The following is a 16,458-nucleotide window of genomic DNA, read 5'->3' as shown; positions in this document are numbered from 1 at the left end:
CCCCTCCGTGGCTCAGCCGCCGCGCCGAGCGCAGAGCAGCACATGGCGCGACCGCGGCTCGGCGTCTGCTCAGCCAGAGGTGGGACCTTCGCACCCACGTATCCCTGATGGATCTTTTTTCCACAGAAGTGTCTGAAAGGAAAAGAACCATTTCTCTCCTGCTTCCTGCTCTGTTAATCATCTCGGGCCATCACACGCTCCCTGTTCACACTCTGTACGTCTCTCCCGGTCTGCGCGTTGCGTGGCCACACACAGAAAGCCTCCCCTTGCTTTGCAGGGGTTTATCTCCATATTAGAGCATGAGCCTCCTCCCTGGCTGCGAGGTCGACCCGCAGAGCTCTGCAGCTCGGGGGCTGTCAGGCCCTCCGTCAGGAGCACGGAAAGGCAGCGGGCATTCTGCACCAGGCCGGAACAAAGATGCTTCAAGAATTGCCAGTTCCATTTTCTAGGCAGATGTTACTAGAGGCCAGTAAAGGGACAGAGTTTGTAAACACTCAGCAAACACATTGACCGGCTTCCTGCATCTCTCCAACCCACCTGCTGCTCGTGTCTGGTCGGTAACTACAGGGGACCCAGCGGCGGGAAAGCACAAGGCAAAGCGCCAGCCTTCACCCCAACATCTGGAGCACCCCAGAAAAGACCCCAAATAGCAACTCAAGGTGCTGACCTCATTGTTTCCCATGGTGATAATGCTGCTGCAGCCGCTGTCTCAGCTGGAAGTGCCCCAGAAAGGGACTGTGCTGCTTCTCCCCAGCTATAAAACCTCCCACGTGCAGGTGCAATGCGTTCACACCACCCTGTTCCTCACCTGACGGCTGGGTAAAAAAATTACCTTGATCACAATAACCTGTGAGCTGAAATGGGCAGTTTTCTGGGAAGTTTGCGAGCTCTTGTAAGCAGGCACAGCCACAGCACGTTATATCGTTTATAACCACAGCCACAGCACTTTCTGGGGGGCAGCAGGAGGGTGATTCCTGCAGACAAACTGCCACCAGGGCTTCACCGCTTCCCCTTCGCTGCATCGGTGTGAGCTAAAACGAGCCGCAGCTCGCTGGTGTACAGCAGGGATACTTAGTGAGGAGCAACGACGCAGATGAAACACCATAATCTAGCAGTGGGAATTTGGCGGTAGATTTTCTGTCTCTAACACTGCGGATCCAAGATCTGAACTCTGACGTGGCCCCTTGTGCGCGGCGCTGGCGGGACGCCGTCTGCCCGTGCGCGGGGCCGGGGGCATCGGCACCGCGTGGAACGAGGAACGTGATCGATATGGAAAGGGCAACCATAAAAACGACTTTTAAAGAAAAAAAGACATTTTATTGAAGGGTTTCTTGTTCCAATCATAGAAGAGAGAAAACAGAAGCTGTAATGTGTTTATATCAACCACAAGCTTAAAACAAAGTAAACCAATCAAGTACAGGTTTCTTCACCAAAATACACTGTGAGAGAAGCAAGGGGTGCTCTGCTCTTGTGGATCCCGCACCGGCCGGGTCCCGTCGCGCCGCCCGCGTGTCCTCACCAGGCTCCATCACCCCTGTGCTTCGGGTATTTGCCCCTCAAGAAACAGTTTGCAAAGAGCTTCAGCTGTTCTCCTCGTGTCTCTGAGGTAAATGAGCTGGGCAAAGCCCTCAAACCAGAGCAGAGCTCTGGCAAGCACCAGCAGCCCCCCGTTTGCGATGCCCGTCCGTGTGGACTGGGGGTGCTGGGGAGCAGGGCTGCTCCCCGCAAACCCGCGTCCTCGTGCCCTCCTGCCCATGTCCCCCGCTGCTGTTTTATCACAAGCCTCCGCGCACCAAGAGCAGCCGGGGAGCGGAGCAGCGGCCGGGCAGCCGGGCCCACGCACGGGCGGCTGGGACACCAGACCAGTTCGGCCAGGGAAGGGGGAATCCGCTCGCAGGCACGCGGTGATGGCTGAGACACCGCGTGCCCATGTGGGTGAATCCGCTCGCAGGCACGTGGCGACGGCTGAGACACTGCGTGCCCATCTGCTCGGCAGCTCCCACTGGCTTTTCAGGGACGAATACGGGGGTCAGAGGGTGTCTGAAGTCACTGGCAGAGGCTCTGGGCCACGACCTGTTTGTGGCGGGGCCGGGTCCATCAGCCTGTGCCGCCGTTTCACCTCATCAGTCCGTGATGTGAAAGCCCTTGGTTTGTTTATTTAGTTAACTCACTGATAAAGCACATGACCTACAATGATTAATTTTGCATCAAAGAAACAACACTACTACAAATGGTGGCCTAAGACAAGCTAGTGGGACTTCCTACAGAGTTCACATCCTAAACCCAGCTCTCCGTTAGCCGTGAGACAGCATTCGTCAGTGCGCTTGGCTTCTTCGTGGAATTCTTCTACCTTCGAGTCTGCGGCTCTGTCCCCACGCGGGGAATTAACAGCACTCCCATGCTAAAGAATAATTAATTCACCAGCCTTAAGTGGGTTTGGTTTAAACCTCAAAAATGAGGATTTGTTATTTCACTTAACTGCAACACAATGGGATTATCTCAGATCGCAAGATATTCATTCTCTCAGAGCAATCATGATTGATGAGAACACTGAATGGAAGCAGGATAGTATAATTAATGTGGAGCAATGTGGATCTATGGAAAAGAGAACTTGTCCAATTAGCGGACTAATGAATTTCAGCTTGGTCGATAAGTGTAATCATTTGGATGCAATATTCTTTGTCTTTCATAAACTATTTGACCTCACACTAACATGACATTTTGATTAAAGAAAAAAACCCAGAACGCTACAAAGCCGAGTTGTCACACATCAAACAGACAAAAACCCAGAAACCGATAGGTCTGCAGTGACTGCAAAGCAGGAGATGGAGACGATGCCTGTCGCGGGGTGCCCCACAGGGACCAGTTCTCAGCCTCCTCCAACGTGGTGTTTCGCCAGCAGCCCGAGGAAACTGTGAAACCCTGCTGGTGAAGTCGGGACGCGAGCAGCGGGCACGGGGCAGGGCCGGGGACACGGCACGGTGCGCTCGGGGACGCTCCCCGTCCAGCCCATCGCGGCGTCACAAGGACCCCGGGGCTAAGGCTTAAACTAAGCAGTTCAGACTACAATGGGATTTTTTTTACACTGAGGGCAATTAGCTATTGGGAAGTTTTATCAGAGGTTGTAACACGTTCTCCACTACTCGTTCATTACATTTATCGTGAGGATGGGATGCTTTTCTAACTGGCTGGCTCTGGTTCAAGCAGGAATTAACTCAGGACGATCCTGCAGCCATGAGGACAGGAGTAACGTGGTCACAAGGGTCCTTTCTGCAATCGCGTGATCTCTTGACGTATCTTCACACCCCTCCGCTGCCCTCTTTACCTGACATCTGCTGTCAAACGAACGTACGCGTCCGTACAGCGACCAGTCTTTGGACACCGGGTGTGAATGGGTGTGAGCTCGGCGCCCGCTGGGCGCGTGTGGGTCGCGCTCGCTCGCCCGGGCGACCAGGGGAATGCCGGCGGCGGGGGCGGGGGGGGAGCTCCGAGGGGCGGGAGGAGGGGGCTCGGCCCGGCGCCCCCGCGGAGGAGCGCGGCCCCGCCGCCGTGCCCGGCCGCGCCAGGTCCAGGCGGCGGCTCCCCCGGCGCCCACCGCATCACTTGAAGACGGACGGAAACGTCGGGCAGTCGGGAGACTTCATCTTCTTCATGAACTTCTTGAACTCCTTGTTCTTCTTGTCCCACTTGTAGATGGCCGTCAGCAGGTACTGGGTCTTCACCTGGCGGCCCATGATGAGGAAGTGGTGGCCCAGGCTGTCCAGCTGATGGCAGGGACAGTCGGCCCCGTTCTTCAGGAACAGCACCAGCTTCTTCAGGTTCTTCTTCCGGATGGGGCCCAGCTTCAGCGCCTTCCTCTTCCTCGGGATGATCATCTTGTCCCCGTTCTCCTTCTTCACTTCCTTTATGGTCATCTTAAGAGCTGAAAAACAAGGGGAAACAGAACGACTCCTGAGCAGCCTGGGCTGGCACAAAGCCTTTGCCGAGCCGGGCTGGGGCAGCTCGGCAGCAGTGCAGACAACAGCGACCCGCTCTGCTCCCGCATCCCCCGCTCCCACATCCCCCCGCTCCCCTCCCACATCCCCCGGCTCCCACGTCCCCCAGCTCCGCTCCCACATCCCCTCACACCCCTTGACAACATCACCCCAGCCACGACTTTGCCCAGTGACCGTGTCATAAAAACCCCCATGCCCAAAGCGGAGCCGCCCCCGTGGCCGGGAGAGCACCACAGTGAAACACCAACGTCTCTGCTTCTCTTCCCACAGCAGAGACAGGTGCTTTTTATTTTACTTGTTATTTGCTCAGCTGGGGACACACCCTTCGCTAGCAAAATGTTAGCTGAGTAAACAAGGTGATTTCCCTGCTCTACACACACAGGAGACTCTTGAACGGGCCGTTTAGAAGGTCAGCTTGGCTCCTCAAGCATTTGTTTGCAGTCACTCCGGCCCCAGGTGCCGGTGGAACAGGTTTCCAGGCTCTGGACGTCTGTCCCCGTGTTACTGCAGCGAATCCCGTGGCAAAGCCACACGGAGCAGCCGCACGCCGGCACCTTCCCCGGGGAAGGGCAGTTAATCCCACACAACTTCCATGGAAAATATGTTCCTCTCTGGGTTCAGCATTTTCCAGAATTAATCGCAACCCAAATAAAATTAATGTTCCTTTGCCACGACCATGAAGAGGAATTTAGCATACATGGGAAAAATGATGAAAATGTGTTGTACATTAAAGTATCGCTTCTGTGCCATTTGGCTCTGCATCATTTTTGGGGAAAAGCACATATGGCCAAAAATTACTAACATATTTCCATCATTTGGGAGTTTACTTCAGAGCTGCAGATAAATAGCGCTCGGATCGGTGATTAATTGTCTGCTGCCCCTCTCGTTTGACTCTGGGGCCCGCGCAGCAGACGGCACGGAGCCCCCGGCGCTGGCCGCGGGACGGGTGCCGCGGCAGCGCTCTGGAAGCCCCGCTCCCCGGGACTCGCGGCAGCGCACGCACGCTGCTCGCTGCGCGGCGGCTCCGCTCGCCGTTGAGCCGCGAACGGCGGTCCCGCGGGTCCCTGCGCGACCCTCGCGCTCCCGGCCACACAGGGCAACGGCACTCGTCCGCCTCTGCCCCAAGCGCCCGCTGCGCTTGCCAAAAGCCCTGCTGTGCTGCGCCGTTACTGTGCAAGACAGCAATCCGGCACTGGAAACCTGAGCGAAATTTTCATTCCATCTGTTTTCCCAAACTCAGGATGTTTAAGGAGCTAAGGAGACACAAGCTTTAAGGAGATAAAGACACTGAACCAGATCAATTTGCAACAAATCTGGGAAATGGAGCTCGGTGACACTGACTAGGCAGCGGCAGCAGCGCTCACTATGAACCTCAACTTCTTTATCCATTCCGGCTGTGAACTCTCGCGCTAAGCACCGTGGTTGCCAGCACAGGACGAATGGTATAACACCAGTAATAAGACACTTCTTCAAAATGTCTTGTTTGCAAATTGCTTTACTGTGATCGCTGTAAGTTTAGATCCTTGTTGCTAGAGGAAGAAAACCACCTGGCAGCTGGTGGAGCTGCCGTTCTGCTCCAGGTACGGCAGCCTACGGTGGACACAGCGGGTGGGGGCCGCGCAGCAGCTGCTCCCCCCGCCAGCCGTAAACCCAGACACGCACTAAAAACTCATGCAAACCCCACTCGTGCAAAGCAGTGCAGACATGACACCAGGTAACGCCACGAAGGACCAGCGGGGCGGCTGACCAGAGGCACGAGCGGTTTGTGCAGGACTCTGCTCCTCCCAGCAGCGATGCTGCACGGCCGCAGGAGCGTACCGGCCACAAGCCCGTCCTCCCCCTGGCTCCCACACCATACACACGCGATCCAGCACAACCTCTTTATCAAACTCCTTCACTAAACTGCAATCACACCTCCTCACCTAACACACAAAACCTCCCACTTTTGCCCAAGCTCCTGTCAGCTGCAGCATCCACCACGTTCTCAAACGCGCTCGCACAGAAGAGCCCTCACATCCGCAGACAGATGGAGCCTTGGGGACTGCAGGGAGACCACAAACCTTCCTGGGAACGGCAGCACCCGCGGGACCAGGATCCAACACCCGGCCACACCACCAGGGAGGTGATGGCAGAGGAGCCGCGTCCTCTGCTGCCCCAGCAGCTGCTCCCCAGCTGCAGCCAGGACCACACAGCAAACCAGGAAACCCCTTCCAGCCAGGCATTGTCTCACTCTGCTTGCGACATCGCCAGCACCGCCAAGACGCAGCACTGGATCCGGCACAGCACGGTGCCGCGACTGCACCCCCTTGGCGCCAGGGTGGGAGGTGAGCAGCAGCCCCGCGGACGCCGCACACTGCTCTGGGACACCCTGCACACAGGGGTGGGGACAGGGATGACCCAGAGGCTGGCTCTGCCCTCCGCTGCCCCGGGCTGTGCCCTGGCGGTGCTCAGGGCAGAGGGGACTCCTGCACAGCACAGGGAGAGGTTTTACTTCCGTGCCACGCGTGTCCCAAACACCCTTCCCGTGGGCGCCGCTGCTCCGCCTGCTCGCGGGCGAGTCGCGGCAGGAGCCCTCCCGCACCGGCCCGCGTCCAGCCGCCCACTTCAAAGGCTCTTCCCGGAAAAGAGACAAGTGAAAGCATTACTCAGGCTAGGAGGGAAAAAACAAAACACAACAAAGGCAGATTTCAGGATTTAATTTGGGACTCAACAGCTCTCAGCCATGTTGTGTTTGCGGCAGCAGAAATGCTCCCCAGGCACCAAACCCACCCTTGCCCTTGCTCGGCCCCAGCACCCAGGAGCTGACGTCTGCCCAGGCGCGAGCCGCTCGCTGGCCCTTTGCCGCAGCCAAGGGAGCCGGCACAGGCACCGAGCCCCCGCCAGCCCTGCCCACGGCCGCGGGGAGCCGCCAGCGCCAGAATCGGACGCAGCTGCACCGCCCTCGAAGAGACGCCTGCACGCTCCCGCCACCGCACCCCAGCCCCCTTAGACCAAGCCAGGAATTCGGCCCCGACTACAAACGGCTCGTATCAGATGGTAGCACAACTCTGCTATCTCTAATGCAGAGAGAGCAGGGAGCGCTGGAGATAGAAAAATGTCTTTTTTTATTTCTACTAATATGAAACAGGGTATATGAAAGTGTTTGCTCACTCCGAGTGAAATTACTCTTGGCAGCAGCAGCTCCAAGAGCAGCAAAGGCCCCACAGAGCTGGTTGGGGTCCAGCCTGGCCAAGCACAACTCACGTTTCATCACTTGAAACAATTCTTATCGAGGTCCTTACAGCTCCAGCTTTCCAGTCCCAGTCCCAGTGCAAAGCAAGAGGAAACCCAGTGTCCTGGGCAAACCGGGAGCAGGGGCCCCACTCCAGCACCTCCGGGGCAGGGAAGGGAACGTGAGAGAGGGGAAAGCTCTGCTGTTCCTTCAGCCTCATTGCTCCTTTCTAAAGAAATCACTCAGAAGGAGGAAACCTGCCAGAAGACACATTAGGGCTGTAACAGGAGAAGGCTGCAGGCAAGGAACTGTCAGTCACGGGGAAAAATAAACAGTGTGCATTGATTGTACTGCAGCCTCCAGTGCAGCGAGAGCCCGTCCAGCAGGATCCCCTCGGACCCAGGGAAAGGGCAGAAACAATAAATAAAGTCACCCAGAGAAAGAGAGAGAGGAATGAACTCCGGGGCCAGCCCGGCCTGCGTGAGGAGGAAGAGACACGCCAAGGAGTGAGAAACAAGACGAGGAACAAGAACCAAGCCCTGGCTGCGGCCCAGGGAGCGCGAGGGGGCTGCGGGGCAGAGGAGAGCAAAGCCACACTTGGATCGCATGCAGCACTGCCCCAGCACACCAGAGCTGCACCGATCTGCACGGCGATCAGCAAAGACGCACGTTGCTGTGGCACAGCCGCCTCCGGCCCCGGCACAGCCGTGTGCGCAAAGTGCCCCTCAGGCCCTGCCTGCAACGAGGTGCGGGCAAACCCACGGCACCGTCCCTGCGGGGCCGGCGCTGCACCCACCGGCAGCTGCCCCGTGCCGCGCTCGCTAGCGTAAACATTTATGGTAGGTGTCTGGCTTTGATGAGGATCTGTAACCTGTCAGCTGCCAGTGTTTACCTTGGTGAACACGGGTGAAAAACCTCAGTCTGAAGGGCTGGGGATTTATTTTAGTGCCAGATAAACAGCTCTCCTTGAGAAATCACCCCACGACAGTAACCCCCAAGACTGAACAAAGATCCAAGGGCCACGTGCTGCTTTTGAGAAAACTTCCTGAAGCCGCTGCCCGCCGTGGGCTCCTCTGCGTGGAGGGAGCACAGGTAGCACTGGCACCACTTCTCCTCCCCAGCTGGCCGCACCGGGGCACAGCTGGAGGCAGCGCTACCTGCGCCCACCACCCTCCTGCATGGGGAGGAAAGACAGCGACAGAAGGAACAGAACACCAAATGCAGCTGCACGAAACACACACATGGAAAAGCCACCCCCGTGAGCTTCCCAGCGCGGCCGGGCCTGGGGACGGGGAGGGACGGGGCAACACGAGTAAATCCAAGATACGAGCAGCTTCCCATCACGAAGACAGAGGGACGGTTTCACACGCAGCAGACACCAGCTGTGTCCCGCTCAGCTGCCTTTGGGCCTCCCCGCGGCGGGGAGGTGATTGTTTTCTAATGAAAAACCTCTTTCTGAGACAAAAAGAGAAAGCAGGAGTGGGAAGGTGAAAAGGGAGCAACTGCAGCAACAGCAAGAGCTCTGACATGTTTAAAAAATAAAGTTACATGTTGGAGTTGTGCTGGTCCACAGAGCAAAGAATGGTCCCAAATTCCTTGCAACGCTCAGAAAAACCATCAGCCTCTGCTTTGGCAGAGAAAACAAACCACTTCCGAAGAAGCTGGAGAAACGCGGTGGTCCGGGTGCCCCAATGCAGCCGCGATGCCCCACATCACGACTGCAGCACTCTCTGCCGCTCGTGGTGCCGGCAACACCAGATCTGGCCGCTCGCCACAGCCCTGCCCGTGAGCCGCCTGCCAAGGAACATTTCCATCCTCTGGACGCTGTCACCACAAAATTTCCCAATAACCAACTTACTTTGTGGGCAAGTCAGTGTCTCAAGCCGCTCCACCAAGGCTGTGAATGCTTCTGGTTTGGCCTCTGTTCCCCATTGTGTAACCGTCCCAGAGCACGGGGAGGACATGCAGCAGCAGAGGCTGATGACAAGCCTGCGGTCAGACTCTATTTCCCTTCCCAGCGCCTGCCCACCAGCGGGACAGCACCTCGGCTCGCTCCTTGCCCACCTGCGAGGTGACAGGTACCGCAGCGACCCACCGGCAGCAGAGCCACCTGGCCAGCCCCTCCGGCAGGACAGCTGTCCCCAGCCCGGGGCGCGGGGCCGGGCGACGCCTGCGTCACCGCGCAGGGAACGCAGCCCCTGCGCAGACCAGCCCGCCGCCCCAGCGCGAGGCGCGCGCTCCCGGGACGCTGCTGCGCCGAGTTCCTGCTGGTGCTTTTCCCTGTCAGAGACGCCTGCGCTGAACTCAGGACTCCCGGCACACCGGATCTGCAGGAGAGGTGGGAATCCATCTCCAGCAGAAAGGGCAGCACGCCGGCACGCAGAGCAGGTTTGGGTTTGCATAGCGCTCTCCGGCACAGGGCACATTCAAGTGCTAATCCCCGAGGAATGCACACCTTGTTCAATATGCCTTTAATAACCTTCTGGGAAAGTTACATACACCAGCAAGGATGTCAAAACAAGTTAATTCTGGGTTTGATCTGAGAAAGCTAATATTTTTCCCTGTGATACTTTTTTAAAATGAAGTTCTGTTTACCTATGACTGTCTGACTCACTCAGCCACAATATATTTAGGACACAGCTTTCAAGTAGCTCTGCCCTTTTCAGGCTCACTGCTTGCCCTAGCTAGACAAGGCTGGCTTTGCATTTTTACACCTGGATTTTATAAGAGAAAAAAGAAAGCTAAAAAGAAAGCCAGTGGTACAAGCAATCTGGGGTAAGGGGGAAGCTTTGCTCTTTCATGACTGCAAGTGGAATAACGGTCCATCCCACTCATCATTCGTGCAGGCACATGAGAGCGTGGGAATGCCAGGGTTAAGTTACAAACCCGCCGAGTTCACCAAAGACCATGCTCTGCCACTTCTGCTCCGTCCCCAGAGTGCAGCCCCACACCATCTGGCTCTCTGCTCGCAGCTGGTGGCCCCGCGCAGGGCGGGAGGGACGCTCAGCGCCGCCGCAGCCGCGGCGGAGTGGGAGCGCAGGCTCTGCTGCCAGGGCCCCCTGCCCCAGGCGTGCTGGGCTGCGGGAGCCGGACACGTCCCTGACACGTCCAGTCCCATCGTCCCGCAGCCGACACTGACATCTAGAGGCATCTCGCCCCGGGGAAGGACCGCAGCTGCCCGCCGGCGACGCGGAGACTCCGGCCACGCCACCGGCTGCGCGGCTCAGAGCCGGCAGGGAAACACAGCGGCAGGAGCCACCCCCGCGGGAGCCGCACTGCCCTGTGTCCCCCCGGGAAGCTCCCTCGTGCCCCCAGCTCCCCTCCTTACCAAACTCGCTGGCACACAGGTGCTCCACGATGGCCTCCGACTTCATCTCGTTGTCACACGGGGGACACACAGTCGTTCCTGGCAAGAGAAGAGAAGAGAAGAGGCGGTGAGGAGCCAGCTCAAGAAGCGCCGCAGCACCAGGCTGTCCGAGTGCTGCCCTCGAGGGGGACACACGCCTGGGCAGCCTGCCACAGGGTCCCAGCCCCACGGGACAGCAGCTGTTGGGATCAAGAGCCACCCGCCACTCACGGGACACGGGCAGCCCCCGCCAGCGGCCCCGGGCACAGGCAGCTGCCAGGAGCGGGAGGACGGCGCTGGCAGGCAGAGGGGTTTTCGGGGCCAGGCGCCCGGCTGGGCAGCGACTCGCCGCAGGGGATGGCCCACAGCCCGCTGACCTTCCCTCCCGCGCGTGCCAGGGCAGGCAGCAGGAGGACGGTGCCCAGGGACGGCCGCTCCGAGGGTCAGTCCCGCAGCCAGGCAGGGCTGAGCACCGGCACGGCTCGGCACAGGCTCCCCGCGACGCCGGGGACCGCCCGCAGCCCGTGGCGAGCCCCCCGCCTCCTGCCCTGCCCCAGAGCAGCGCTCCTTGGGGACGGACCCACACGGCTCTCAGGTGCGCCAGGCCCTCCAGAACCATCTGAGCAAGGACATCTTTTCTGGTTTTGGCCCAGCTAAACCCCACGGGCCACACTCACAGCTCCAGGAGAGCAGAGCCGGCCCTGCCGCGCAGCCCAGCAGCCAGCATCCTCCTCCAGGGAAACGCCAGGCCGGGACGTTTCGCCAGGATCCGTCCCGGGAGGAAAGCTCACTTCATCCAGAGAATAAAAATCTGCTTCCAGGTTCCTGTCTCCAGCCAGAGCAGAGACCACACAGCAGCACAGCCGCAGATCTGTGCTACTGGCAGATGAATTTATTGAGCTGGGAGATGCTGCTTCTGTTCCCGGTCCAGCAGAACGGAGGGCTCTTTCCCACACAAGGGAGTTATTCTCAGGGACGGCGCTGCAGCACAACATCTGCCAGTCCCTGCATGAAGACGCGGCGCTCGCCCCTTCCAGCCCGCAGCAAGGCTGGCAAAACCCGCCGCGTTGCTGGACAGAACGGAGAGGTCTCCCAGCGAGAGGGGTACAGCCAGAACGGCTCGCGAGGGCGGCACAACGTGAGCCACGCCGGCCGCGGAGGCAAGTCTCCTCAGGCACAGATGCCCCACAGGGATCCAGGCAAGACATTTGTTTTCTGTGGCTTGTTCTTTCCCTCTCACCTCCCCAAATCTGTTCTGTGCCAAATGCTAATTCCTGGGATCATGCACCATGTCTTTATTAATTGCACATGCAGAGCAACCAGTCTTCCAATCGCCCTGACATGCAAGTCCCGAGGCCACCTCCGCAGCACCAGCCGCCAGCTTCCCCATCCCCGTCCTGGTACCTCTGTACCCGTGAGAGACGCCCATCCCCTGGGTAACCGCCTCTTCCAAAACCCTAACGGGCAATTGCCACTTTTACCATCTTAACTTAGTGACGCAGGCAGAAGCCAGCCTTCAGGGACATGATGACACTCCCAACACTATTTTTAAAATCAGCAGTCAAAATATTTCCACCCGAGCCGTACACTTAATGAGCTCATGAGGAGCGAGAAGGGATGCTGGCGGGAGGGCGACAGCCCCAGCGACCTGACGGCTGCGGCACCAGCAAGGAGCCGAGCCCCAGGAGCGCCCCAGGGCCCGGCACGGGGCAGCAGCACCCCAGCCCTGCTCCGCGGCCGTCCCAGCACAGACGCGCCTGCCCAGCTGCCCGGGGACACCGCCCCGTGCCGAGGGGAAGGGAAACGTCCCTGCACAACGGGACACCCCCTCACGCCAAGGTCAGCAACGCGATGGCCGGGGGCCCAACCGTCCCCGCGCGGATCTGTGCCCCAGGAAAGCCGCGGCCCGCGGCGGCTGACAGCTCTGCTCCGAGCACAGCCTCTGCCTGCTTCCAGCTCGCTCCTTCCCTGCTGACCGTTTCCTAATGCCTGGCTTTAGAGGCGGCTTACTCCAGGGGCAGGAGAAGGAATGTGTAATGCTATATTAATCTGCAACTCCCCTGATGCATCCTGTGGGCCTGCAGGCTTTACCGCCTCGTGCTTAAGGAGAAAGGAATTCAGCAGGTCAGCTCTTTGAGAGGCAGAAACAAATTCCAATTTTGAGGTGTTAACGGGGAAAAACACTGAAAGGGCTCATTCTTATTAGTGCCCAGAGAAAAGCGGGGACAGTGCCAGGTCCTGACCCTCTTTGTATCAACAGGAAACACACCCCAGTGCCCGGGACCGAAGGGGCTCCGGGAGCCGGTGCTCACGGAAAACGCACACGAGGGTCTCTGGTGGCAGAGCCCCCGGCGAGGGAAGGACCCGTCGGGCACAGGGACCAGGGCTGAGCCGCGGTGGCACATGCACCCAGCCGGACACAGCGTCACCAGCACGAGGCGGCAGCACCAGCGGGCACTGCGCCAGGCGCCCCGCCGGGTCCCCTCTGCCACAAACCAGCGTTGAACGAGAGCCGGCACAGCTGCGGCAGCAGGCCCAGCCCAGCGCGCCGCTGGCGGCTCAGCCTTCTCGCCTCGACGCGTTTTCCAGCAAGACTGCTCGTCCCCTCACAGAGAAGGGCCGGACGCCGCTGGAGCTGCTGGTGCTCGGCTGCAGCACGTGCAAGGGCTTCCCCAAAGCACTTCCAAGCAGCCGGGGGTGTGAAGAGAGCTGCTTACACTTTTCCACTGAATGCTGAAGAGAGTTCACATTTGCAGAGTTTTTAAAGACTTACTTTCTGTAAACATCCTCACAAACAAATCACTCGTTCAAAAGTGCTTGGGACATATTGTGGAGCCACTTAGCAGACAGTGGTTTATCCGAGTGCCTGCAATACTTGCTTGCAATATTCACCCAGCTCCGATGTACAGTGTACTCCAAGAACAAGTTAATACACCCTAAAACTTGTGCAGAATGAGGTCTCTGCATGCCAAACAGGGCCAGCAACAGATCCACAAAGGATTCAAACCTGAGCTGATGTAATTCATTGTAATAACGTGACTTTAGCAATGCCTGTGAACAACAGCATGATGCCCAAATACTGTGCTGATGGGCACTTGAGCAGCTCAAAAGAAGGCGGTAACGTCCCACCCCAATGCTGCTGTCAAGACAGGTCTGAAAGGTGATCAGAAAGTTAGTTGTTAAACCACACAAAGGAAAACTTAGCAGACAGTGCTCACCTAGAAGACTATTCATAACTCTTGGGTCACTAATGTCTCTCAAATGATTGACCTGCAAACAGCTCAAACTCCAGTTCAGACCTGGGAAAGAGCAGCTCTACAGCGAGCAGCTCAGACCAGCCCCAGCAGCACGCTTGGCTGCAAGTGCCCGGGGAATAAAAGCAACCTTTGCACCCGCAATGCAGGACACGACTGCGGTCTTGACCAAGGGTCTAGGTTCACCCAAGACAGATGATTTTTGAGCCTTCCTGGAAAACAAAGAGCTTCCTCCAGCAATCGCATCAGTAAGTGCAAGCCCTGGCACGTACTGCGTGGCTGTGGGATGCACACCGGTCCGGAAGGGCTCCCGAAGTACGAGTCCTGCCGGGACGGGTGGGATAATGCTGCAGAGCGCCGGGCAGGCTGAGCAAAGGCTCACAGCCAAGGACGTTGTAAAGCCTTTGTCTGAAAAGGCACCCGCACCAAAGTGGCCGCTGCGAAGGGCGACCTTCCCTCCAGATGCCGCAGCAATCGCCCAGCACGGCTCCCCCAGCCCCGAGCGCCTGCACCATCCCCTCGTGGGATGGGGAGTGCCCGACCCTCCCTGCGGAGCTCCGGACGCAGTAAAGCGCCGCACTCTTTTACAGCCCTCTGCCTCCCGCTCTGCAAACAGCCCTCCTGCCTCTCGCAAAGTGCTCTGGTGCAGAATCATGGTGTGACACCAGGATGCTTATTTTAAAAGTTTTCATCAACAAGCCAGACTCACTGCAACTCACACAAACAAGCCGGTCTGGCACCAAACAGACCTGTCGAACATAATGAGAAACAAGAATCACATCTGCTTTTCCCAGTTGTTAAGTATCTGGCCCCCTCACCAGCACACGGTCCCACCCGAGGCGGCGCGGATGGAGGGGTGGATTTCCACTGCACTTGCAGCCACCGGCTGCCCAGCACCTCACCCCAGGATTCAGGGAAGTGAGCTTCCCTGCCAGGATTACTGTCACTATTTACTCCCATCAGGCAGCACTTTTTGCCATGTGTCCTATTGCTGCCAAAAATGGCCCCACAGGAGTCGGGCTCAGCAGAGAAACGGCTGCCAGGGTGGCGGAGCACCTGTGGGATGGAGGGTCAAAGCCTGGCCCGCAGGGACCGGAGCAGCACGTGCCCCAGCGCGGTGCCCCCGGCTCAGCTCCGGGATGGCGCTGGCAGGGCATCCTGCCTGCCGCGGGACAGCAGCGCTCGCAGAGTGCTCAGAGGCTGCGAGAGAACTGCGGCCGAGTAGTAGAGTTCAGCTGAGCCTCCTCCTGCCCCAAGACCCCTGTCCGCCCCACACAGCCCCTCCTGGGCTAACATCTGCCCCATCAGCTCAGCCAAAAGCACCAGGAGCAGGGCTGCAGCGCTGCTCACACCTTACCTTTGGGCCTGGAGACCTCAGTGGCGTTGGGAGCTGTCATGGCAATGCAGACATCGTCCTGGGGAAACTGGTCACACTTGAGCATCTCAGGCCAGAAGAAGCCAAAGAACTGCATGACGGGCTCGCAGGAGTCGCGCACGGCCTCGCAGAGCCAGCGGCACGGGTAGACCGGCCGGTCCAGGCACACGGGGGCAAAGAGGGAGCAGAGGAAAACCTGGGTGCCCATGTGGCAGTTCTTGTTGAGCAGCGGCACCCAGCTGCTGGCCTGGTGCTTCACCTCGGCCATGGTCTCGTGGTCCAGCAGGTTGGGCAGCACCATCTTGTCGTAGCCCACGCTGTGGCAGAGCCGCAGGTCGGCAGGGATGGCCACGCACTGGTGGGGCTTGGCATAGAAGCGCCCGCCCGGGTAGGGGCCCAGGTCGGACTGGTAGCTGACGTAGTCGTACTCGCTGGCCCCGCCGCACGCCAGCAGCCCGGCGGCCAGCGACACCAGCGCCCGCAGCGCGGCCCCGCGGGGCCCCCGCATGCTGCCCATCGCCGCGCCCGCCGACGGCGGCCCCGCCGGGCGCCCGCTGCCGGCGGCCCCACCGACGGCCCCCTACGCTGCGCCCTGCCCGGGGTCCCCCAGTCCTGCCCGGGGCCCGACCCGCTGGCAGCCCGCCCCGTGGGACGCCGAGCCCGCTCCCGCCGCTGCCGCCGCTGCCGCCGCTCCCGCCACCGCCCCGACCGCGCTCTGGCCCCGCCGCGCCGCGCCGCGGGTTTGTGAGCCCCCGGCAGCCAATCAGCGCGGCACCGCCCGCCGCGCGCTCGCCCGCCGGTGTCAATCAGCGGCCCCGGGAGCCAATCACGGCCCGGCGCGCCCCGCCCCGCCCCGCCCCGCCGGGCCCCGACGGCGCCGCGTCCCCGAGCCCAGCCGGGAGCTGCGCGCCCCGGGAGCGTCCCGGTGCGGGCACCCGCGTCCCGTTGTGGCCCCTCAGGCTGCCGCACAGCGCCCGGCGCGGCCCCGACGGCCCCGCACAGCCACCTGCAGCACCCGACCCGACGGGGTGCAGGAGCGGGGCCGTGGGCGAACTGCGGGGCTTCGGAGGCACCGGGAGAGCCCCGGGCTTGGGCGCACCCCAGAGCCCCGCACGGCTGCTTCCCCCGTGGGCGGCGGGGCCGTGCCATAGAGCCCGCTGCCGCCTGGCACCACGAGCACCAGAGCCAGGGCAGCTCGGGGAGGCCCAGGCGCTCCTGAGCGGCTTTTCCAAGGCTGCAGATGTTTCTGAGAACCTGGACTGGACCACGCAGACCTC

At 59.8% G+C, this 16,458-nt stretch overlaps 1 protein-coding gene across 2 annotated transcripts; it reads right to left on the bottom strand.

Moving 5' to 3' along the window:
* Positions 1–1,295: 1,295 nt before the first annotated feature.
* Positions 1,296–15,888, bottom strand: SFRP1 (secreted frizzled related protein 1). 2 transcript variants are annotated; one of them, XM_005510898.3, is made up of 3 exons: positions 15,164–15,888; positions 10,535–10,612; positions 1,296–3,922 (listed from the first exon to the last, which is right to left on the bottom strand). In XM_005510898.3, the coding sequence occupies exons 1-3, from the start codon at positions 15,696–15,698 to the stop codon at positions 3,600–3,602; spliced, it is 936 nt and encodes a 311-aa protein (XP_005510955.3). In that variant the 5' UTR covers positions 15,699–15,888; the 3' UTR covers positions 1,296–3,599. The 2 variants fall into 2 exon arrangements, with proteins under 2 accessions (XP_005510955.3, XP_064896891.1); XM_065040819.1 differs by lacking the exons at positions 10,535–10,612; positions 15,164–15,888 and adding an exon at positions 9,065–10,414.
* Between the last annotated feature and the right edge of the window lie 570 nt (positions 15,889–16,458).

The sequence above is a fragment of the Columba livia genome, chromosome 25 (assembly GCF_036013475.1).
Source record: "Columba livia isolate bColLiv1 breed racing homer chromosome 25, bColLiv1.pat.W.v2, whole genome shotgun sequence".
NCBI lineage: Eukaryota > Metazoa > Chordata > Aves > Columbiformes > Columbidae > Columba > Columba livia.
This window is presented reverse-complemented; position numbering and strand designations above follow the sequence as displayed.

Bases quoted from the DNA above. Each gene is read 5' to 3' on its own strand.
- SFRP1 (XM_005510898.3), bottom strand. From the start codon at position 15,698: ATGGGCAGCATGCGGGGGCCCCGCGGGGCCGCGCTGCGGGCGCTGGTG. The intron at 10,613-15,163 runs GTAAGGTGTGAG...TTCTCTTGCCAG, and splicing joins TGAGGTCTCCAGGCCCAAAG to GAACGACTGTGTGTCCCCCG. The intron at 3,923-10,534 runs GTAAGGAGGGGA...CTTGTTTTTCAG, and splicing joins CCTGTGTGCCAGCGAGTTTG to CTCTTAAGATGACCATAAAG.